Here is a 25244-nt window from a genome sequence, read left to right as displayed (position 1 = left end):
CGCGACATATCTCGCTGCTTATCGGTCTAGTTATATCTCGCAGCAAGCTGCAAGTACCTAACGACCGCACGGCTTTTGATTTTGTTGAAAATAATGAGGCGACGACAAAGTCATGATTCATGCTCTTGTGGAGAAACTATAAAGTCAATAGGATTTTATGAGATCTTAAGATGGAATAAAGTGATTATTTTTTGAAAATGAAAGGAAATGAAATGAAAATTTATTTGTTTGAATTGTGGTAACAAAGTTTTTATAATAAATTTTATGTCCGCACAATTCGCCAACAAATAGCATACAAATATTTATACACTATATTATGTATTGAAAAACTCTGTGGAAAAACCAAGAAGCTTATATCTAATACACTGGAGATTGCACTATGAACGTTGACTTGTCACGGGAAGGTATGACCTTGAATGACGCCTGGTTGTTTTTTGTCCCTTTCACACCTAACTTGGCAAGTTGGTGTGAAAGGGATGAAGGAACAACCAGGCGTCATTCAAGGTCATACCTTCCCGTGACAAGTCAACGTTCATAGTGCAATCTCCAGTGTACCTATTAGATATGCTTCTTGGGAAAAACTAAACGCCTAGGCGATTTTATCTGTCTTGAAAAAAAAAATAAGCGACCGGCGAATACCGACATCGAATCTTATGTGAATTAAACTTAAATTTGGGACCACTAATGGTTGCCGTGCTGCAAGCTACGCACCGGATCGAGAAAGTTTGCGAGAAACAATACATTCACTCCTCGATTCACTCTCTTTGATTCACATATTTTCACACGCAGAAATCTACGCCAACAATGTTACAAGAGTAAAAATCTGGTAAAAATTAATTCCATAGGATGTTGACATAAGTCAGAAATTTGACAGTTGACATTGACAGTTCAAACGAGGGTAATGGTAGTTGGTTGACACAAAAATACTTTTTATAAATATTTGGAAACAAAGCTGTTTTTATTGCAATTGATTATCACATTTCTCTAAAATGAATTTGTAAGATGTGCTAAAATGTGTGGAATATGAGATATTACTTCCAATAATCATATTTAAACGCTTACAATTTATCATCATATCTCTTTCTTTGTCGCGAATACTTTTCTCATAAATATCGATCGATTACGAAAGAGTTTAGTTGTGTATTATTGTAAAATAACAGTACATATACAATTGAGGGTTGTTATAAAAGGATTCATTACAGTTATGTTATTAAGTTATCGATATAACGCTGACTTAACGAAATAGAGGAATGCCTAGTAAAATCAGCATAAATAAACACACTACACGATCGACTATTTTTGAAATGTATCCGTATTTAAAATTGGCTGAATCTTTATAATGAAATAGTTATACCCAGTGTCCTGTGTGATTGCACTGCAAATTTCGTCCATGTATTGTTGCTCATTCCTGTAAGTATATCTTTTTATTACTTTTGTTTGAATATATCACATGATTTGTTTATGAATTTGCCGAAAATAAGTCGTAATATATCCTTGTTGGTTCAATGTAAGATTCTCAACAGTTAACTTACAATATCCTAGAATTATAATAAGTACAACATCAAGAATAACCAGAATACTTTTGATTAAAATTAATTTGATTTCTAACTTTTCCTTTTCTTTTCATTTTTTCTTTCTTTTCCACAAAATAAACAAAATTGTATACCATGCGGCACACCCTGCTAATTGATACCTAAGCATAATACCTATTTGCTTTTTGCATTTCTATATTTCATACAATATAAAGTCCCAATATGAAAACATCCAAGTTACATACTCTTTATAAATTCGGTAGTATAATTATGTAGTTTATTGATTCAATTGAGGCAATGAAATAAATCATGGACAATGTGCTGCAATTGATGATTCAGATGTTAAAACTTTAGCTTCCATTTTGTGCCTAAATCATTTAACTAAATATCATGGTTGAAATTTTAATCAAATCCATTGATAAATTCAATATTTAATATAGTCAATTTGTCACAATTTTCTATTCTCAATGATAAATTAAAATGAACTTTTAATCTCTTTTTTTAAGTTATAGAATAAAATACATTTAAGCTAATGTATATTTCTATTAGTTGATTTATATTTTGAATAGTTTTCACAATTTAATGGAGGTACAATGTTTTTTTACAGCATGAAAGTGATGTAATCTATATATTGCAAAATAACCTTTATAACTATGTACCTATCTATACTTTTATACTAATATGATAAAGAGGAAATGTTTGTATGTATGTATGGTTTTCACGCACAAACTACTAAACCGATTACAATGAAATTTAGCACACATATAGAGGGTAACTTGGATTAACACATAGGATAGGTTTTATCCCGGTAATCCCACGGGAACAGGAACTATGCGGGTTTTCCTTTGAAAACGCGGGCGAAGACGCGGGCGAAAAGCTAGTATTTAATATGATAAAAAATATGTAGGAAATCTCTCCTATTAACTACCAACTACTATTTACTTAAACCAATATCTCCTATACTATAGTATGTTGTATCAGAATATTTCCTCCAATACTCAATCAAGCCCATAAACACAAAATACCACAAAATGAATCATTTCCTATGTTGCTATAATGTTCACTATTTTCCTCTTGCTTATAGTTCATACAAATAAATACCTATTGCTAATATTATCATTTAATTGCTACACTGAAATAGCTTTTAACTTGCCTTCCACTGATCTTGGATAATTAACACATTTATTACATTTATTACATAAGTGTATCAGGTTGGTTTCTATTGAAGTAATAAATAATGGACAATTCGTTAAATATCTGGTATTTATTTAAGGGGCATATTAAATGTTTTGTTAAATATCTGGTATTTATTTATCAGTAAAGCATACAGTTACTTTTTCATAATAATATGTTCATTGTTGAAGTAAATTCAAGATTTATAGTTAAAAAATGTATTATGGAAAAAGATTTATTAAAATAAAAACTATATTATTATTATAAAATGGATTATAAAATAAGTTTCATTATTACACAGTCTGGCAATTGTATACTTTAGTAATTGCATATTATTGATTTATATATAAAATACAAAACAGTCATGAATCATACTATTATTAATTATCTATCACATATATTTTAGTGTTATCTGTTATAATTAAATATTTCCTAGCCTTGAAAAGTAAATATATATTGTTTATTTCATGTCAGGATATTACATTTTGTTTTATTTTTAGTAGTTCGTAAATAACTAGATATTATATATAAATGGACAAAACACTTAAACAAAGTTTTGAATATACTAGAGCTGGCTGTAATCAATAAGAATATTTAAATAAATAGTGTAAGACAAACATGTAATATAAAATTAAACACAAGCTTACATTCTTTAATATCATTAATAGGAAGTAATCAAATGTTTTTTTTGCTAATATAAATATACATATAGAGAATAAAAAAGCCAAATAAATCTTATAATATGTGGAAGTCAAGTCAACTTGCGATCCAACTAAGAATAGGATTGCCATATTGCCACATTGTGACATAATATTTCTCATTTGATTGAATGAATAAGCTAAGTTAAGCTTTTAATTTTATGTTAGAGTGTGTTAGAGTCAGGCAAAATAAAATAAACCATATTTCAAATGCAAAAAGGATTCTAAGTAAATTTATCAAACAATATTTCACACATAAAGGCCTCATTCATTGACCATCCTATTCTTATTTGGACCGCATTTTAATGTTTCACTACAACAGTTCACGGCTGGGAGTCGGCATGGCGAGCATGAGCTCCACGCTCGTCGAGACGGTCTCCATCAACTATGAGGACTTTAACGAGAGCTTCCTCACCTGCGGCACCTGTCTGTGTTAGTACACCTCATTTTATACGCATGTTACACTGCACTGTAGTAATGGCGTGACCACAGATGAATAATAGAGATGTGTGATAGATAATATACCGACTCTTGTGGTAATAACATGTAAATTGGATTGTTTACCTCTATTGATCTGATGTGATCATACTATTTAAGTAAATAATATTTCAAATTCGACTTTTCTTAATGATACTTTAAATTTTTGAGATAAATTAATAACACTTGTAGAATTTGGAATATAACAAAATGTTTGCTCTTTGTGCAAGTGCTAGTTTCGTTTTGACACATAATACACTTTTGTCTACCCTCATTCTAAATAATTCTTACATTAATATCAGTATGTTAAACTGTTAAAAATAGATTCTAGAGTGACATAAAATTTAAATAAACATTATATTAACTAGTTTTCGTGTCGATTACAGGTACATACGACGGAGGTGAACACACCCCGAAGCTTCTCCCCTGCTCCCACACCGTGTGCTTACATTGCCTTACACGTATAGCCGCTTCTCAAACTAGGGATTCCGGTAGTTTTCGTTGTCCAATCTGTCGCGAGCTCATCACCATACCACGGGGCGGGGTGCCGGCCTTACCTCCTTCGTTTCTCGTCAACCAGCTACTCGATTTAATGGCAAGACAAAGACGCGAAGTCATACCCCAGTGCAGTTCCCATCCCGGTAGAGAGTTGTTATTCTGCGAGACGTGCGATTGCGTATTTTGCCGGCATTGCGCAGACGGACCCCACAGCGACACCCCATGCGATCACACCGTAGTGCCGTTCTCGATAGCTTTAAAGAGAATGTCCGAAATACTATTGTATAGAGCCAACGAGTGCCTCAGTAAGCTAGGAGCGGCGCGGGAGGCAGTAGCTAGTGAATTGCGACGGCTCGAAGCTGCGGCAACTGCAGCTGATGAGGCGATAGATAGACACTTTGCTGAATTGAGAAGCGCGTTAGATAAACGGCACAACGAATTGAAGTCTGCCGCAGCGGCCGCCGCTACGCATAAACGAAAACTTCTGGAAGAGCAGTTGAAACTGATTGACGCTGAGAAATCTAAAGTAAGTCAGTTTTATTTATTAATACACATGTAATTACAATTGGTTATAAAATCCTTAAATTTGTGTTATACTATTCCAGGTAGAAGCGGAATGTTCTGGTCTTCAGCAGCAAGTTGAAGTGCGTGAAGTCAGTAGTCGAGCTGCTGCGCTCGGTGCGAGACTGGGTGATGCTGCAGCGTTGGCAGAACCGAGGGAAAATGCATTTCTGGCTGTGGACTTTGCACATAATGACGCGCAACAGAGGTTCTCGGAAGCTCTGGCTGAACTGGGCAGAGTCAGGACGAGTACTACGTTCCCCGGGTTGTGTACTTTGCAATTAGGTGAGGTTTTAAGTGATAGTTATGGTCGTTGTCATTATCGTCTGTCATCTTGTTATGTTTCTGGTTTAACATGTGCATAACAGTATGTGTCTCAATTTTTATAATTTTCTAATCGACTTAATAAACGATGCTGTTTAACAAAGCGCCTAGACTCTAGGTGCTTTGTTAAACGGCTGAACTATCTATATAAACTATCTAAACTATCAATGATACGGCTGATCTAGCCTATTTATTGCGACCTTGGTTTCTTTTCAAATATAACTTTCTATAAACACACTTCGTGTTTTCCAGAATCGGCATGTGTATGCGGTCTCGAAGTAGTAGTATCTCTCCGCACAGTGGACTACCACGGCGAGGCTCGCAGTACGGGTGGCGACCCGGTGACGGCTGCCGCTACGTTGGACGACGCACCACTAGCTTGTACCGTTACTGATACTGATACGGGGATTTATCGGTGAGTGCACACACACAAACATATACACGTACGTACACTCACGCATATATACGTATTAGAATTCACACATACACACATACGTACTCGTACACGAATACGCACGTATACGTACTCATGCACACACGCACCGCGCACGCATATTACGTGAGGATACGTACACAAACTGGAAAATTTTTGACAAACGTTGACATGATATTTATAGATATACGTTTTTTATTTATTTAGTTTAGTTTCTAAATATTAATACTTGCATTATATCAAGCACAAGAAAATACTGTATTTATTTAGTTTTTGATTTGATAATATTATATATAAGCATAACACGTGAATTATAAAAATACTTGCTTTTTGCCCGTAGTTTCAGTTTCGCAGAACCAATTAATGATAATATTATATACATATTATATTGCAGTATGCTTATACGGTTTCGCATACCTAATTCATAATTACGTATACACATACGTATATTGCAGTATAACAATGCGGCCATGGAGCGCGGGCGCGATCAGCGTGCGCGTGCTGGTGTTCGCGCGCGCGGTGCGCGACTCGCCGCTGCGCGCGCACGTGGCGGCGCGGGCCGCGCCCGACCGCGTGTGGGGCGCGCGCGGGACTGGCAAGGAGCAGCTCAGCCAGCCCGTCGCGCTGGCCAGGTACATTCGGAAAAAGAAAAAAAATAAAACAAAAGACGCAACCACCTCATCGCGTTGGCCAGTAACATAATATAATGTAGCCAAAAAAAAAACAAATGACGAAACTAGCCCGTGGCGCTGGCCAGTATTATATTATGCACAATGAAGAAAAAAAAAGCTTTATATTGGTTGGCCCACAGAACAGTAAAAACAAATAGAAGTGTGATGTGGGCGTGGCCCACGTGTCACTAGTAAGGTAAGATCACCTAACTTGCTCTCAGTTGTGCGCAGAAAAATATTCGAGTCGGTTGTCAGCTGTCAAACCTTTTTTCCGTATTTATTCATTAATTAGGGCGTGTTGTTCGGTATTAGAGTGGAAAAGTGATAGCAGACAAAATAATATAAGCAATGGAGGCATTTCATACCATCGGTAAGTCTGATTTTAATTTATTTTAAATATAATTTATGTTATAACTTCTTGTCGTAATTTGTCAAAATTATATACAAATATCTAGTCAAAATGAACCTTAACTCATAAGAAATTAGTACTATTATAGATTGAACAGCAAACAAGACTTTCTGGAATATTATTGCAATAAACAAACGAATGTCGGATTAGTGATGCATGTGGCGCATATCGATAGCAGATAGAGCATAGCATCAGATTGATATCAAGTTAATGTCATTAATGTAGAGTGACACAAAGGAGAATGCTCATTTTTGGTACTGGTTTTTCTCATGCATCAAGACAACAATATTATTAAAAAAATCTCGGTAATTTAGAGGCCTTCTTACCATCGGAAAATATATTTTGAACAGGGAATGTTTTGTAAAATCTAATAAGACATGTAATTGTTTAGATCCGTTATTATAGATTTAGTGTCCATTATCGTTTACATTTTTGGTACAGGCTTTTCTCATGCATTAAGATAACAATCCTATTAAAAAAAATCTCGGTAATTTAGAGGCCTTCTTACTATCGGAAAATATATTTTGATCAGGGAATGTTTTGTAAAATCTAATAAGACATGTAATTGTTTACTTCCGTTACCATAGATTTAGTATCCATTACCGGTTACCACGGTAACCAAGCGGTAACTATTATGACATTTACTATGGTAAATAGCTAAATGTATTAATATCGATTATTGTTTTCATTGAATTACAAAAAAATCAATTAACATAAAATCACTCTGTAAGGTATTGTTTATACACTGTAGGTTGTTTTAACATAGATAGTGAAGTAAAATAATATAAATATATATATAAAAAATATTATTATGACATAGCTTGGTAGGTAACCAGTTATTTCTTATTTGTTTCTTTCTTCGAATATGTAGTGAAAAAATGATTCATATAACAACAACAACATGTAAACCGAATAAAAACTATTGGCATTTTTAAAATACCTATATATTTAGGTTTTCTTGAAATCCGTCCCGGAAGATTTCTGGTGCCTACCTACACTAGCCGATGAACAGATAGACTTTGTCTGAAAGCATAAGCTCTACGCATAGATTAAATATGTTAATCGAAAAATAACCTTCGGCAGATAAAATGCTACCTAAATCACACATAAACCTAACTAAATCGGCGTTATTTAAGTTTTGAGGTTATTTCACATTTTTCCCAATATCTTGAAAACCCCTGTTTTTATCACAAAAAAATCAATTGGTAAAAATCTTTTGAATATCGAAGAACCCTTCAAAACCACTCTGGCATTGACGCAACACTATACTGTGGTCCATACTTTCATGGGCATTCTCCTTTCAACCTTATTTCTATGTGTTGAGGTTCAAAGTTATATCTATCGAAAACTAACGCCCTCTGTTGTGGAATAGCTGAATGTTTTCGAATTTGAAATTTCTGAGCAAAGAGAAACAAAACAGCTAATATACCTAGGGATGTTATACTAAAATAAACCGTAACATGGTGCGTTAGGGTACATATTGAAATGCTGAATTTATAATCTAAGTCAGTTTTTACTCAAATTAAGCTGTCCAATCAAAGGCATAGTTTACTTGTAGTGTACTGTATAACTATCGGTTTAAATGTGTGGGTTTGGCGACACTGGTTTTCATACTAATTATGACATTATAGCACTTCTATTTGTTTCTACTGTTCTGTGGGTTGGCCAGTATGTCGTGCTGGCAATGTATAAAACAAAAAAATAATAAGAAAAATTCTAGCCGAAAAAAAATTCAATACGCAACTAGCCTGTTGCGATTTTCTTACAATTTTTTTTTAATAAATTTAAATTACACAAAATGCTATGAATGCTAATTTACAACATAAATTTTTCTCACCTAACTTTTAAATTTATTTGCGTTACCAGATGTCCGAAACGTCGCGAAATCTACGTGTTGGATGCAGGCAATTCGCGAGTGAAAGTGTTGGACGACGAGACGTTCGCATTTAAAACTCATATCGTAAATGAAGGTAAGATTCCATAAAATATAAATTATTTACTCTTAAAAATAATTTCTTAGCATAGAATGTAAAGAATAGAACAAAATATGTCGTCTCATATATTTGACTTACAAATCATAGGTAGAAAATCTTTATCTTCAATTTATAGCGAGTAGTCCTTTTACTCTTACATTTTGTCGTTGGCATTAAAAATTAACAATAAGAATAAAATCAGGACTGCGATTGCAGAAAATAATTGAAATAAAATAAAATTATGTCGTCATTAGGTCTAGCCGGTCGCAGCTGTACAGGCATCGCTGTCACAGAAGAAGGCGTTGTTGCTGTTAATTGGCGGACCAGAACTGTCACTGAGGTGATAATTCTTCTTATTTTCTTAATTATAATTGAACATAGTATAAAACAAAGTCGCTTTCTCTGTCCCTATGTTCCTTTGTATGCTTAAATCTTTAAAGCTACGCAACGGATTATGATGCGGTTTTTTTAATAGATAGAGGAGGAAGAGGAAGGTTTTATAGTAGAGCCATTTTAATAGGCAACATTTGACAGTTCAACAAAATTCAACAACGTAACCTAGTAACGACGACATAGAATAACATGATATTTCGTTTTGTTAGAACTGCATATTTGCTTAACTTTTTTCAATTATGATTACATATTAATAATAATAATGACCGATACAAGTAATTTTAAGATTTCATTTTACTGATAAACCATACTAAACATAATAAACAATATCTGAATTCAAGAACTAACGTCGCTACAATTTTGTGTCAATAAACCTTTTTTCTTTTTAAATACCAGAGACGTTACTCTAAAAATCGAAATCTGACATCTAGAATCGAATGCATTGATTACTTGTGAACAAGCTTGTGAATAAAAATCATCATAAATTAATAAATTCGATTGACAAATGTTTCAAATCCGTATCGATTAATTCACTTTAATCGATGTTTTTAAGCAGGTTACCTCTCTTCGAAGATAAAATTGATAGACGTCAAATGTTGCCTATTAAATTGGCTCGACTATAGTATATAATTTATTAGGTTTTAGACAAAGCGGGCGAAGCCGCGGGCGGTAAGCTAGTTATAATTAAATTTCACTATGAAAATACATTAGATGAAAGGTAAAAAAAATTGTGTTTGTAAGTGAAAACATTCGTAACTTAGTAAGAGATAAAAGTTTGCAGTACAATATCTATCTCTTTCTAATGACACAACTAACTGACAGATTGTGCTTTTTTGCACCAGATCGTCTAGCATCTTTATGTTATGCTCTATCCATATTAGAATCGTATTAACTTATCTATTTAACACATAAGGACAGAGTACGAAACAATTATGCAGTACCGAGCTAATAAATTTATATCTATACTAATATTATAAAGCTGAAGAGTTTGTTTGTTTGAACGCGCTAATCTCGGGAACTACTGGTCCGATTTGAAAAATTCTTTCAGTGTTAGATAGCCCATTTATCGAGGAAGGCTATAGGCTATAAATCAACACGCTAAGACCAACAGGAGCTGAGCAATGCGGGTGAAACCGCGGGGAACAGCTGGTCAATAATATAAAAATAATAAAGGCATGTATTTGAAAATACTTTTTCAAGTATTTATGAATTGCATTTTATTTCACTAAAACTAACAATAACCACTAAATATATTTTTTTTTCAGGTGAACATAGACGGCACAACACTCCGCACTATAAAGTCCGATCGTCTGATAGAGCCGGTGTGTGTAGCTGCAGATGTAGAGTCTCGGCGTATCGCCGTCGCCGATAATGGCGCTAGGTCTGTGTTCGTGTTCGACAGGCATGGGAATATTGAGCGGGAGGTCAGTAATATGATATCAATAGATGTTATTTTAGTGTAACGGTGTGTAGGGAGATGAAATTAAAGATAGCGGCCAATAAAATATATATCGGAGAAAGGTGTAGATTGTGAATCTATTTTCAAGCTGTGGGCGTTGCGTTGGGTAATCGAGCAAATAAACACCATAATACAGTCATTTTTAATACAATCACTTTTAATACAATCACTTTTAATAACCGTTACGTTACAAATTTAAATTAAACACTAGCAAAGAAAAGGTTAACAGTTTCAAGTAGTGGAAGGTCCGAACTCTTCGATGTTCGAATGTGAAGAGCCGTCCCGAGGGCGAGCCTTCACCGGATGAACTTCACTGTAGCGACGGTGCTGCCATCCGTGCTAGTGACAGTCTCCGACATTATATCCCTTTAAGTTACACAAAAATATATATTACTTTAATTACTAACTATTAGGCGTGTGTCGGTGGCGCGAGTTACTGGACAACTGTAACGCTATGTAACTGCGACGCGGCCGAAAATCCTGCGTCAGCACACCACCTACATTAATTTCAGTGCAAAACGAGGCCCGGCCTTACACGGAATACTCGAGCAATTAACGGCTGAACGATGTACACGGACTGCTCGAGCAGTCGCTACAAACCGCGCAGTTGACGGCTTGAAGCTGTCGCGACTGCTCGAGCAGTCCGTGTACGGCAGTGAATGAATGTCTATAGTTCGCGGTCGCGGCTTCGAGCCGTCGGTCTCAACTGCTTGAAGCGGTCCGTGTACGGCCGCCCTTAAAAAAGCAGTACTAATTGTAGTAATTACTGTTATCATTTATTTTCGTCTCTATTCACTATTCTTTATCATGTACATGCAGTACAAAAAGATATTAATTCATTCCAGGTTGGCAGTGGAAATCTAGGTCTGGTAGGTGGTCTGGCTCTAACTGAAGACCTGATTATCATAGCAGACGTGGCCGTAAGAATCTATGATGCTGAGGGGAACTTGCAGACCATACTCGCGCCAGTTCCTAAAGGTATGTAAATCATAATTATACTAAAATTCAGTGTTTTTTTATAAAAAAAATGTAGCATTGAGTTTGGGTAAAGATATATATTAATTAAAAATATAGCATTGAATATAGTTAAAATATATCTTACTTGTTTTTAAGAATCATTAAAATAGTCATTTTTATGTTAGTTTTTGAGTAAATTACCAAACGAGCAGAAAATCGAATCTTTCAGATTAATTAAATCATTCATTTTGCAATAAAAACAACTAAATAGCATTAAATATATTTATTTTTCAATTCTCACAACCCAAAAATTAACATAATAGAGTACCAGATAGCAAAATTTTCCACAAAATTTCTCTCAAAATGTCCCAAAAATTATTTTTGTCCTCATTTTTTTTAGGTCGCGGTGGCTACGGAGGCATAGCCCTAGAGCGAACTCCCGACGGCCTATACATAGTCTGTGCTCGTTCCATCAAAGGGAAGCCCGCTCTAGTGGTCCTGGAGCCCCAGGGCTCCGGTATTGTAGCAGCTTGTGAACTAGCGGACAAGAGGCCTCGCAGGGTTGCCGGGTTGACACTATTGCCCAATAAGAAGGCCCTTCTGGCTGATCTTGCTGGGGATTGTCTGCGGTTACATACATATTGGTGAATGGTAAGTAACTATAGTCGGAGTTTTATTTGACAGGGTAGTAATATCTTGACATAAAAAAAGCTCTGTATAATATGACTGTAAATTTTTGGATGGTAAGTATGAAGAAGGATCTCCAGAGCATAGGGCATTTATAGTCCGGTTACATCCTTAAAAGTTCCAAAGCCAAATCCACTAGAGGAAAAGGAGCGCCATTGATCACTCTTACCATCTCTAACGACTGCCAGTTTGCTGCCAAATAATGTATGGAAATATACGTCAAAACTGTAAAATTAGCTGCTAGTCACTTAACTGGCAGATTATTTGAGTTATGTGTTTTAACAGTCTTGACCTATGACGTGATAAAGTTATCAGCAAGTTTTAAAACTGGGTTTATTTTCCGACCACTATTTTCAGATGGCCGCGAACGAATGGCAGAGCCGGGAAAGTGAATGGTGAACGAATTTCATGCTAGTCGAATATAACCGGGAATCGAATGTCGGCCATAATCTCGAGCTACCAAAGACGTGGCCACCACACGCAGTGCGAACGGGAATGAGATTCAGAACCGTATCGTTTTGAGCGCAGCATTTGTAGCACTCGAATAACGTATATACGAACAGAGCGAATAAGCTTGATGAGAGTATACAGACTTATCGCTGTTTGGCTATCTCATCCAGTCAAGTAAATGTTCTTTGCTATTAGAGATAGCGATTTGTCACTTAAAGCGACCTTATATTAAAAGGTAATATTATGAAAGTCTGATTCGCTTAGAGTTTCTGAGTTAATAATAAGGGAAAAGTTTGTTTTATAGAAAAAATTGTCTCATTCGCGTTCACACGAATTAGATGTAGTACTTACAGTATTTATTGCGCATTAAGTTTATGTAAGTTCTCAATTTTATGTTTAGTTAATTTTTCGACTGATTTTTCTGTTTTTTTTTTTGTAACGTGGCATGTTTTGTTTGGGTTATGTGTTTTAACTAGTCTGTTAAATCGTGGAGAATGGATAAGTGAAAGTTATTTTTATGATTTTAAAATAAAACGGTTGAAATTTTTGCCGTAATAAAATCTTTTTAATAATTTAAGTCTGATTTTGTCATCTAATTTGAATAAAAACGTACATTTAACAAGTCAATAATGAAACTTGCTAGGATTTGGTTCTGTTTCAGAGCGCACACATCAGATATATTTATTAGAATATTATTTAATCTCGAATAAATAATTATATGAATAAATATTCATATGAAAATGTACAAGAAACAATTTATAAAAACAAATTGATAAAAAATCTAAATAATCTTGCTGAAATTTGTCGTTTTGATTCAGAATTATTATCCAAGCAAATTTGAGACTTAACACTTGTGGAATAAAGTTCAAATGTACTTACGTGGAAAACACGTACACTTATTAAAAAACTATTAAAATGTTGGTTCGAACGAGCCGAGGCAAGATCTGATATACGTGACAATATGAATGGTGTCTAACTTAAATAGATTAAGTTGCAATAGTGAAATATAAAGTTTTTTTTTTTACTTTTTTTCAAAATATTTTTTTTGAAAGACTCGAATGTATGTTTATTAAATACTGGCGTTTTGTGTAAATTCTTGTATATTTTTGAAATTGTAATTGTGTTTAGAATTATTTTTGTCCTCTTTTTAAAACAATACTTACAATTTACATGTAAATGAGTAAATGAATTTTCGAAAAAAAATCGCATCGAAAACAAAATATTTCGAATATGTTATAGTCAAATCCCGAAACACAATCTCTTCGCGGAAGAACTGGTTTATCTTAGGTTTGGCAAAAACCATCGGGCAATCCTCGAAATACATTTGAATTTCACCCTTTGACTGAGGTCAGCAGCAGTCTCGGGCGGAGGCGAATGCAGTATCGGCATCGCACGCGCATAAGACGCTTCAGCTCAGTGAAGTCCCATGTCCTCAAGTAGGGTAAGGGGCAAATGCATTATACACCTGTTTCACTGATCGATTTTCTTTAGGGACAAGTAGGTGATCAGCCTTCTGTGTCCTACCAGACCAAGACATTTTTTTTTCTTCGTCTCCACCGGGAATGGAACCCAGGACCCCTCGGTGTTACGCTCACGCGTCAACTACTGTACCGAGGAGGAAGACGCGTCAGCTAGACAACGATTTATTTTTTGGGCTTTAACAAAGTCATTATGCCAGACCTGAGGTTTGACCAGTCAAACCTAAGAGTGCCCGAGCTTCGGGGTTTGACTACAACAAATATACTACATTTTCTATTCAATTCCACATTTAATGGTGTCATTAACTTACTACTACTAAATTAACTTAATCCCTGCTCAAGTTTTATTTTGAGCAGTATCATTTACAATATTTTACATATCTTCAAGTTATCGCTTAGTTAGTGATAAATTAGTGGCCATTTTGTATTTAATTTTTTTTTTTTCAAAATTTATCGAGTTCTTGACTATCATTTTGTATAAAATTAGTGCCATTTATATACAAAAGTGCTTTATATATATGCTTTGTGTATTTTTTACTTCGATCAATAATAACTACTAGATACACAAATTAGTGACAAAACGTCCTCACCAAAACTCTACCTAGAGTAGAATTTTGGTGCTTTGTAAATCCGACTCTAATTCATTCAAATAAGGTTGAATTTATTTTGATGTATAAACCAATATTGCTTTTGGTTCGTTGTATTTTACACCTAAAAGCAATGTTAATAAGCTTGATTTTGCTTTAATTTTTGTTTCTTTCGACTAGAAATTACATTTGAGGACAGTTTTAAATTCATTTTGTAATGGGTTGTGTATCTAATTGTTATTAGTGATAGAAGATTTTTTTAGTATTAAAATTCGAGAAAATATTTGAGGGTATCTGTAAAATCCATTCATATGTGACCATATGCTGTTAAAATTTTCTTAATATCAAATATCATATCACACGAAAAAGTTCCAATTTTCGTAGATAAATCTATATCATTTTAAAATACCTAATCATAATTTTGTTGAGGTGTATAGTTGAAAGATAATTATAATACAGACCCACCTTGTAATGAGCTCAAAGACAAGTTCATAATTTTTCAATAAATATGTAATCAAGTCTTACATACATATTTGAGTCAAACAATACCACTTGATAAAGTTTCTAGATTTACCAGATTTTTCTAGATTTGACTACAGTAAACAACTAGACACACAATAGCCTATTAAAAGTTCTTCAAAAAAACATTCCTTGAAATTAATACTTTATTTCGTCGTAGTAATGATCAAAGTCTATTGCATCGGTCAATAAAAAACTGCCTAACACGAGTAGGCACAGTTTTGCATCGGACAATTTTTAAGTGCGATTTTCAATTGTTCGTCAATGGTGAAAACATAATAAGAAGCAATAAGCACTCAACATTAACCGATCCACACTTAAACTATCGTAGATTTTTTTATATAATAAATTCGAGAAACCCCTCTAAAGTTCATCTAACTGATTTGTTATAAATAGAAAAACTGTATTATCGAAAACTACACTACAAGTAAATCTTGAATAGCGTTAACATAATATGAATTCTCTTGAATAACTGAACTGTATATAAGGAAACCTGTAAAAATATATCCTCCAATAGGAACCAATTGTATTTGTATAAATTTTGGTTTTTTTACCTAGTCTTACGAAGTCGGCGTTAATTAATAAAACGAAATATTTACGAAAGTTGATGTTATGGGTTTTTTTTAGAATATTTTCCCATAGTCGTTATTCAAATATCAAAATCAGTATAACTACATTTTTCAAATTACTCCGAAAATCGTAAAGTACTTGATTACAATTTATCCTACGGAAGTGTATCATGAAATGCTTTTGCAAGTGAATTTAAGAAGCACAATATCCCGCCTGTTCTACAATACGAAAATGTATGAAAATAATTTGTAATTTCAAGTCATGGTACATTCCCTGGTTGTAGTAATGCTTGATTCATCTCAGTATATCTTTGACGATCAAAAGTGTTAAAATCAAAAAAAATTACAAGTGATTTGGTTCAACCGCCTTCGTAAGATTCTTATATCATAATATATGAATGACTTTAAAAATATTTCTTGTAAAATGTAAAAAATATTTATTTATAAGCTATTGCAAAAGAATCATGTTTGTTTTTGATCAAGATGTATTAATGTTATTTTTTTCGTGTATTCTTCAAAATGGATTCAAATTTACGAAACTTTTAATGTATTTAACTACATTATATCTAATCAACTTTATATCCAGTCAAAAAAATCTAATAAGTCATCTTAAATTCATATTAATGTAATGATTTGAACGAAATATAGCACTAATTCAACATTAATAAATTTGTCGATAAGCGCCTCAGACTTCTATCTCAATTCTATTGTCTAAATAGTAGCAGATATAACTTATTTCAGATAATAAATACGAATTATTATTTATTATATAGTACAAAAGTAACTAACTCCACTTGTGGTGACATATTATTTTTTTTTTTTTTTTTTTTATAACATTTATTTCAGGTAACAGACAATAAATTGTACAGACCCATAGAATAAATACCTTACAGACTAACATACATATAATATTTTATAACTAAAACTATTAAGCACTACACTATATACAATTCACGGCACTGGCAGTGTCATATTTCGCTGAATGGGCTTCGGCTGGGTGTTGCGAAGCCGCCCGCGAAACCGCCGGAACACGACACCACGGGGCCAGAACTCCTCGCTCATGAAGATTGACAGCTGCTCGCTCGGTACACGCACAACAAATGAATTAAAATTCAAATTATTGCGCGGCTCCAGGCGCTGGACCCTCACGATAAACTTGGTCTTAACCCGCACATACTCCACTACATCAGAAGCTTGGGTGGAGTGGTGCAGGCGGGACACGTACAGCTGCGTCGTCGGTATGGCGGGCCGCAGCAGGTGGTTGTTACCGGTCGGGGCGGTACCGCACTTGTTGGAGGAGGGCTTCTTTTTCTTCTTCCTTTTCTCTACCTTTGTAAAGCCCTCCTCATCGAGTGGATGACTATTCACGCTCGACAAGTGTGCCGCACGGCGCGGGGAGTCCCTGTGCTTAACGGGATCTCCATCTCGGGTGATTTCTTGCCGCTTTACGGGAGGCTTGGCGGCAGCGGCCGCGTAGCCAGCCAGTGTCGGGTTGGCTACACGAGGCGGGCTCTCCGGGGGAGGCGCGGGTCGGGCGGGGCGCGGCGTGACGCGGTCGACGGCCGGCGGCGTCGTCAAATTCGCTGACTCAAAAGTCTCACGTTGCGCTCCACGACGTGTGTTCACATATGAAACCTCCGTTGACCTACATAATGAAATTGAATCGCGCAGGGCGACGACCTCATTACGCAGATCGTTGATGGTGGATTGGGAAGCTCCAAATTTAAACTCCATCTCCTTTAGGGCAGTCCTTAATGAAGTGATGTCCTTAAGAAGGCGGGTAACGTCGACGTGGTCGAATGTGACGGGAGGCAGCTTACGCAAATCCTTCGCCACGAAAGTCGGCACGTCGTCCGGATCGGTCTCCTTGAACACCTTGATGATGTCCCGTAGACTCCTCTCTCCCTTCTCGTCCCTCCTGCGAGACGGCATCCGGTCGGCCATATTCAATGCCGAAAAGAGAAGTGATTTAGCGTCACGTATCTCTTCTTCCGTAAAATTGCTGGTGCAAATTTGCTCTATGCTAACTTCATCCATGACATCCAGCTGATACTGCAGGAATGCCAGGACTTCATTAGGAACAAGCGTAGCGCTCATTGTTGCGAGCGATAACGTCGACAATAAAAAATATTAATTATTTTTTATGCATATTCTGCACAGCGCAATGCGTCCGCTTTTGAGCGCGCATTGCACTAGACTCATGTCTTGTTCATGTTGTTCATGTAGACTCATGACTTATGTTTTGTTCCTCAAACAGATAGATCTGAAGTTAAAACCCCGAAACATGAAACTGTTTAGATTCCTTATGTCCTGAAGTTAAATGTTTTGGGAGCAATTAGTTTGAAGCACCTCTTAGCATAGTGTCCCTTCTATCGTAGTTACCTTACAGTTGTGTATCACCGATTGTTATTCCGCTATTTTTAATGTTCTGTGTTGTCTGTTGTCGTTTTCCCATAGTTATAATATATTTACCACTGTTTTAATCGTCACAAATCATCGACACTGCCTTTAGGATTTACGTGCATTTATATAAGCCACAAACACGGAGAATTTACTAAGAGTACAGTGTAGCGCATCGGAACTGCGATCGGTACAAACGTATTTGTGATCGAATCATTAAGTAGATATTGTTAAATAATAATTAATAAGAGAGGAACTCATCAGAAGTGGCGGTTTCATACTTCGTCCACACGAGAGATTGTATTTTGGCATGAGAATATTTTTGCATAGACAAAGCGATGGAATTGACTGTATGCTCATGGATACATGTATTGTATAGTTAAAGTGTATTTTAATGTTTATCAGAGCTGTGAAACTGTACTTAATCACAGAGTATCTCAATAATGTTGATTGTCACTATGCAAAATACAATAAAGTTCAATTTTACGCGATCTTGTGTTTTATTTTTTAATATCATAACTATATTATTATTATGTATATGTCTACATATTTGTGGGATGTGGTAATTAATGGATAAAATGGTAAGAGGACGTGGTGGCTTTTCAGAATATATATTTTATGTTTAACGTCCCTGTGTTTTCAAACATTCCACCTTTTCGAAAATTCCAAAATCACATTTTGCCACTCATTTTGATAACAAGATTAAAATGATATCCCTATATAAATACGAATTAGAGCCGGCGCAGATATCGCGAAGCGCAGCGCCGCGCATTTTTCATTATAGAACTATTATCGACATTGTACTCATTGAAATAATATTCAAAAAAGCGCAGCGCGCTACTTTTCGCGTGTGACGCTTCGATGCTCCCCGAAATAAATTGTTATTTGATTTTGAATTTTATTTTAATGAGATCAATGTCGATAATAGTTTTACAATGTAAAATGCGCGGCGCTGCGCTTCGCCATATCTGCGCTGGCCCTTATAGACAATGATTTTCATGGCGCTTAATTATTTTTTAACAAAGAACTTCCATGTTCTCCATTCTTTACATTTTACGACACTATACACTGATTCTGTTTACCCTGTTAATAATATTTGTACGTACTCTTTTATTGCCACATATTCGTTCTATGTAATCTAAACCTTCTTCAACGCTAGGCAAACAATTTCATAACCACGCGGTACTTGATTTTTAAACTTGCCTGCAACATCGCACGGAGCGCGTGACCAATAGGAAACGCCGTGAGAGGTCCCGAACGGAAAGAAATGGCAAGATTGCGAGGTGAGCAGTTGCAGGTTGCAGTTAACGTCATGTACATATGAAAAAATCTAATAAATTTTAATTAATTTTTACCTTTTGTCAAATTAATCAGTATCATCGCTAGTGTATAATGTTCGAATGAACGACAGAATAGTCACTTTGTTTGTAAGTAAATAATAAGTAGTATTTAGATAAAAATAAAACAACAAAAATTTAATTGCCACCTTTTATTTTAGTAATAAGGAGATCAATATTCATACAATTTCCTATCACTTAATTATAGACACCGACAATTTGATTCAGTAATATGATTATTAAAAATAATTACATTTACTGGTACATAATAAAAAAGTAGTATAAATTCAGTTTCGAATGTAGATAATGAGCTTTAACTTAAAAATGCAATACATAGGAACAATGCTTAAACTCGAAACTTGAAAAAACAAATTTTGAAGTTATACTTCTTTTGGCGCGATGGAGAAAAATGATGAGAGTGAATTTTTACGATGCGCGCGCACACCGACACCTAAATTTAACAGCATGAAGTTAGTTCTAGGTGGTATGAAAATTGATAAGTATGTTCAAGTTATATATTCTAGTATTTTTTCCATACGCCAAAGAGGTATAACTTCTAACGCGTGTACACACACTCTTTTTTTAAACATTTAAAACTAAACAAGTCCTATGTTAAATAAAAATTGGTTGCCTGTAAAGTCGGTATACGGGCGAAAGTTTTACGTGACAACGACTTTTTATGTCTGTCTCTCTCGCTCTTAGGCGGGCTAACCATGCCCGAGTGGAAGGGACGCGTGCCTCTCACTCGCTCTCATTGTGAGCGCATAACGTGAGCGGAGCGTAACGCAGTTTCTTGAAGTGTCACCCGGCAAACCAATTTATAAGACGTTGTCACGTCAATAACACGAAAAAGCTAGTATGTATAGCACTGGTTTAATATTTTCAAACAAGATTTTTTCCAAATTGAAAAACTTAAAATTTCAGACTTATTTCATGAATGGGACGGGATAAAAATCCAAAAGTTTATTTAAATTTACAACATTTAAAATTTAGGTCCCACTTCTATTTTATCTCATACAACATAAACATACTTATTATTAATAACTATGTATATTATTAATAACTATGTAGAATTACACATGTTTATCCGTTTTTATACATAACTAGCGGCCCGTCCCGGCTTCGCACGGGCATTAAACATTACATTTAGATTTGTTAATTTTACTAAACGAATTATTATCAAGCGTAAATTCCGCACACGTCCATCACGTAGGTAGCCGACCGCGCGAGTAAGCCGCGCGGCAAGTTTATTTCGTGATCTTAACCCCCCTCCCGTACCCCTGCCCGAGTGACGCTTACAACGCATAGCTAGCCGAATACAGTTTATTTTTTAATTTTTTTTTAACTCGTGATATCTTTTGATTGGATTGTCAGAATCGAATAATTCAAAAAGTAATATAAAGATATTGAAGCAGTCTTAAATAATACATCGTTTATTTTGATAAGGGTTAATACCAAGGTACAAATAAAGAGCTTTTTGTAGCGGTGGTATTTTAATTTCTTTTTTTCAAAAAACGCTTATTGTGACATGACTGTAATAGTTAGAGATATGCTGCCGCTGATTTTTTGTAGATAATGGTGTGTTCTAAAAAAATGTAGTATATCATTTTGTTCTATCATCAATAGTTTTCGCAGCGCACGCGATGTAAGGTAGTTTTTTGATATTTTTTTCACACCTTGGATTACGTTATCGTAATTTTAGTAAGGATGCCTATTTTTTTGAAAATGAAATATAGCCTATGTCACTCAGAAATGATGTAGCTTTCCAACAGTGAAAAAATTTTTCAAATCTGCCAAGTAGTTTCGGAGCCTATTCAATTCATACAAACAAACAAACAAAAAATCAAACCTTTCCTCTTTATAATATTTGTATAGATAATTCTTATGACACAACTACATAGTCTTACAAATCTATCATTAGGAATTCATCAAAAATACATTTTCAGTACTAAAATTTACTCTAAAATAATTATTAAATATAAAATATGTAAATGCAAATTTTGAAATATAAATGCAGTGATTATAAATGTTTATTTTTACATCCATGACCAACATATAGGTGAATTTTTTTGTTACCTGATCTTAGATACGATTCAGTCAATAAAAAATACTTTAGATAAGGGAAAAAATTCCGTTAAACAATATGTTTACAAATTGACTCAGATTTTCAATTACAAATTCACACACACATTGTTGTGATTAATACTGTATTGACTAACTTATTTAAGACTCTCTTAATAACCTTGAATTACCATATAATAATTAAATCAGGGGTGATAAATGCAAACACAGTGTACATAATATAGTCTTACATACTTGAACTATACATATGTGTATGATAAAATAGCCTTTTTACACGCTTTATATTAGCTTCACCTGTATGTTTGTATGTTTGTAACCGACTTCCTTGGGCGTGATTTTGACCCACTTTAAACGGCCAGATTTCGTTCAAACTTTGTAGATTTATTGAGGACCGATGACAATACACTAATTTGATAAAATTTTCTATTTTTTAGTTCGGTTTTCTATAAAATGCGTGTTTTTTTAGTTTTTTTAAACTATTATTATTTAAATCATATGTGAGAACTTTCAACTTATTGATTCATATAATTACGACCAAATTAATAAAATCTGGTCACAACATCCAATTTACATGTAAGAAGTTATATGGTGCTACTTTAAACTCATATCTCATCTTTACCAATATTATAAGTGCGCGTTTGTTTGTCTTGCTTTCACGTTACATTTCAATGATTTTATAATGGTATAGACAGTAGAGATAAGAGAGTGACAAATAATTTTTACCGCTGTGAAACATTTCATTATAACTACGCGACAGTATGGATAAAAACGAGCGCGTGTGCCGATCACACGTGTCAGAAGTGAAACTTCTTTGGCAAGATTTAAAGATACCAAAATCGCATCGCATAAAATCCATGACGTGACGATCTTGAAAATTTACTCTCAACGTGCCTAAAGAAGTTTCACTTCAAAGTTAGACATAAAGTAACACCACCTCAACCATCTTTACTGATTTGCTGCTTTTTTCATTTTGTTAAACATATTCAGCATGTCCTTACACTCGACTATAGTCTTGTTCAAGCGCTCGATGGTAGCGGACGTCTGTTTGGCTCCCAAGAGCCTCGTACACGTGGCTATAGTAGTGGAGTACCCGCATACGTTGTGAAGTATGCGCACTATGCGCTCGCCGCACACGAACAGATACTTACCTGATGCGTCGAAAATTATGTAGTTTATTGGACCTGAGAAAAAAAATATTTATGTAGTACAGATAATGTGCAATTTTTGGTGATATTTTTATAATTAGTTACATAATTTCGAAATTTGATATTAAAAGAAATTTTAAAAGAATAGAAGAGTATGTGATAATTATAGGAACAGAAGAAATTCGATCATGTGGAATTCTAACTCGCGATCTCTTGTGTGCATTACTGTGTTGACGCCTTCTTTATTAATTGCATTTAGGCCTATAAAATTAAAAACTAACTTCAAATAATAAAAAATTTCCATTAAGCTATGCAAATAAGTACAATGTATCCACTATTCACAGATACAAAATTTGCATACTACACAAATAGCTATGAATTATTTAGGTAAAAATAGAACGGTACGATTATAAATCACATGATTACCCACTATTAGTTTTAATTTGTAATCATTATCAATTGGCATTCATGACACACTAATACAAAAAGTGGAAATCTGATAATACCAATAAAATTCGCCATAAATCAGCAGATAAGATACTAGTAAAAATTTTATATTTCCTTAGAAGTAGAATACAATCTATACTAATATTATAAAGGTGAAGAGTTTGTTTGTTTGTTTGAACGCGCTTATCTCAGGAACTACTGGTCCGATTTGAAAAATTATTTCGGTGTTAGATAGCCCCTTTTATCGAGGAAGGCTATACTATAGGCTATATTTCATCACGCGAAGATCAACAGGAGCGGAGCCACGCGGGTGAAACCGCGGAGAACCGATTGTAGTTTTAAACGTGTGGGACTTGGAACATAAGTGTACCGTTAAATGACCCTGTTTCAAATGGATCGATGTATCGACCCGCGCTTAATAATTCACCAGCAGATAACCTCGATACCAAAATATATTACGTAGTTAGATATTGTAGAACATTATTAAAAGGCCCAACGGGCATCAAAGGCTAACCGAAGTATACTCTTTTTGCTGTAAAAATAAGGGAAAGGTACAGTTACTTTCCTTTACGAAATAATTATTTTGTGGACGTTCTAAAACCGCACAGTATAAGCACGCAGATACTAAACGGCGATCAAATAAAATAAAATAAGCCAAATCAAACAATCAAGATCATCACAATCCTTTTCCCTATACCTTTGCAGATTCCCGAATGCCCTTATCAACCAAACTCAATGTTTTATCATGGTATATGTATCACATAGGTCAGTGCTTATTATCAACAGTACTAGCCTTAATATCGTACTCTGTAGGATACATAAATCATTTAGAAATCCTTAAAGTAAACAACTATAGATAATATCTTTGTTGAAAAATGTAAACAGTATCTAGTTAGCACACCGCGAAGGTCCGTAATTGACAAATTCAGGTCACGAGCGTGAACCGGGAACTCGCTGTTCAAACAATGACAACGTTTGAATCGATTCCAAACGCATTACAATGCCAATACTACATACATGTTTAATGTGAGGCTTTTTATTATTATTGTTTCGATTTATTTATTTTTTTATATTGGGGCAAATTTGCCTCTTCATATGCTTATCAAAAATACGCATTGACTGTTTGACCCCTGCTGCATTAGGCCATAATCGACTGGTTACCAACTAACTTTTATTATTTTTTAAACGAATTCATTTAAGTAGCTGTAGTTTCCTCGTCACACAAGGTACACACACTACAGTACACTTACAAAAGCAATCAACATTTTTACATTCATACAAACTCTCAAACTTTAACAAAACCTACCCAAAACTACCATCAAACTACCCACATTTCCAGCCCATCAAAATTTTTCTTTAACGTCCCTATTTCCTTCCTTTATATTATTTTATCTACGTATACTACTTTTATGTATGTATGTATATGTATGTATGTGTATGTAGGTTTATGTATGTATATGTATGTAGATATATTATGGATGTATATATGTTCTCTGTGTTTATACTATTTTATTTATGTATTTTAAACTTTATAAATGCACCTCTTGCCCATAAACGAATACTTATACTGTTTTTCCTTGACCACCAGGTTGTCTGGAAGAGATCGCTGTCTTAGCGATAAGACCGCCTGTTGTGCTCAACTGTGTCTATTTATTTTATATATTTACTCTTGTAATTTATTTATTTAATGGTGCACAACAAAGTATTTTTGTTTGTTGTTTGTTTGTTTCCTTTAACCAATTTATATCTGAAGTCTACTAATATACTTACTATTATACAACCCCTGCACCGTGTCAAACAGCTTGCCCGTGTAGGTATCATAGAAGTACACAGTGGTGTCACAGGCCACGGCGAGCACCTCCGCGTTGGGCGACAGCGCTATGCGGGGGACGGCGGCCGGTGGGTATAACCCCGTCTCGAGCACGTGGGGCGACTCGCCGCGCGCGTAGTTTACTGGAAGATGGAAATTTGGGGTAAAATTATTG

General features: G+C 34.8%; 3 protein-coding genes across 3 annotated transcripts in view; 1 reads left to right on the top strand and 2 right to left on the bottom strand.

Annotated features, from left to right (window-relative positions):
• The first annotated feature begins 903 nt into the window (after positions 1–903).
• LOC123696130 (tripartite motif-containing protein 2-like) lies at positions 904–14360 on the top strand. The gene is made up of 12 exons (XM_045642164.1): positions 904–1410; positions 3726–3835; positions 4267–4904; positions 4984–5224; positions 5516–5678; positions 6152–6328; positions 8643–8746; positions 9004–9089; positions 10408–10566; positions 11447–11579; positions 11959–12209; positions 12603–14360. The coding sequence occupies exons 1-11, from the start codon at positions 1391–1393 to the stop codon at positions 12204–12206; spliced, it is 2079 nt and encodes a 692-aa protein (XP_045498120.1). The 5' UTR covers positions 904–1390; the 3' UTR covers positions 12207–12209; positions 12603–14360.
• A 2439-nt stretch (positions 14361–16799) lies between these two features.
• LOC123696207 lies at positions 16800–17945 on the bottom strand. The gene has a single exon (XM_045642269.1). The coding sequence runs from the start codon at positions 17943–17945 to the stop codon at positions 16800–16802; it is 1146 nt and encodes a 381-aa protein (XP_045498225.1).
• A 4118-nt stretch (positions 17946–22063) lies between these two features.
• The window catches only part of LOC123696515 (transducin beta-like protein 2), an 83558-nt gene continuing 80377 nt past the window's right edge, over positions 22064–25244 (bottom strand). Inside the window, exons 5-6 of the mRNA XM_045642772.1 lie at positions 25030–25212; positions 22064–22848 (exon numbers count right to left, since the gene is read on the bottom strand). Of these exons, the coding sequence (XP_045498728.1) occupies positions 22613–22848; positions 25030–25212 (419 nt within the window). The 3' untranslated portion in view covers positions 22064–22612. The remainder of the gene's footprint in view (positions 22849–25029; positions 25213–25244) is intronic.

This window comes from Colias croceus, chromosome 12 (genome assembly GCF_905220415.1).
Source record: "Colias croceus chromosome 12, ilColCroc2.1".
NCBI classification, from domain to species: Eukaryota; Metazoa; Arthropoda; class Insecta; order Lepidoptera; family Pieridae; genus Colias; species Colias croceus.
This window is presented reverse-complemented; position numbering and strand designations above follow the sequence as displayed.

Bases quoted from the DNA above. Each gene is read 5' to 3' on its own strand.
- LOC123696130 (XM_045642164.1), top strand. From the start codon at position 1,391: ATGTATTGTTGCTCATTCCT. The intron at 10,567-11,446 runs GTCAGTAATATG...AATTCATTCCAG, and splicing joins ATGGGAATATTGAGCGGGAG to GTTGGCAGTGGAAATCTAGG. The intron at 11,580-11,958 runs GTATGTAAATCA...CATTTTTTTTAG, and splicing joins ACTCGCGCCAGTTCCTAAAG to GTCGCGGTGGCTACGGAGGC.
- LOC123696207 (XM_045642269.1), bottom strand. From the start codon at position 17,945: ATGAGCGCTACGCTTGTTCCTAATGAAGTCCTGGCATTCCTGCAGTAT.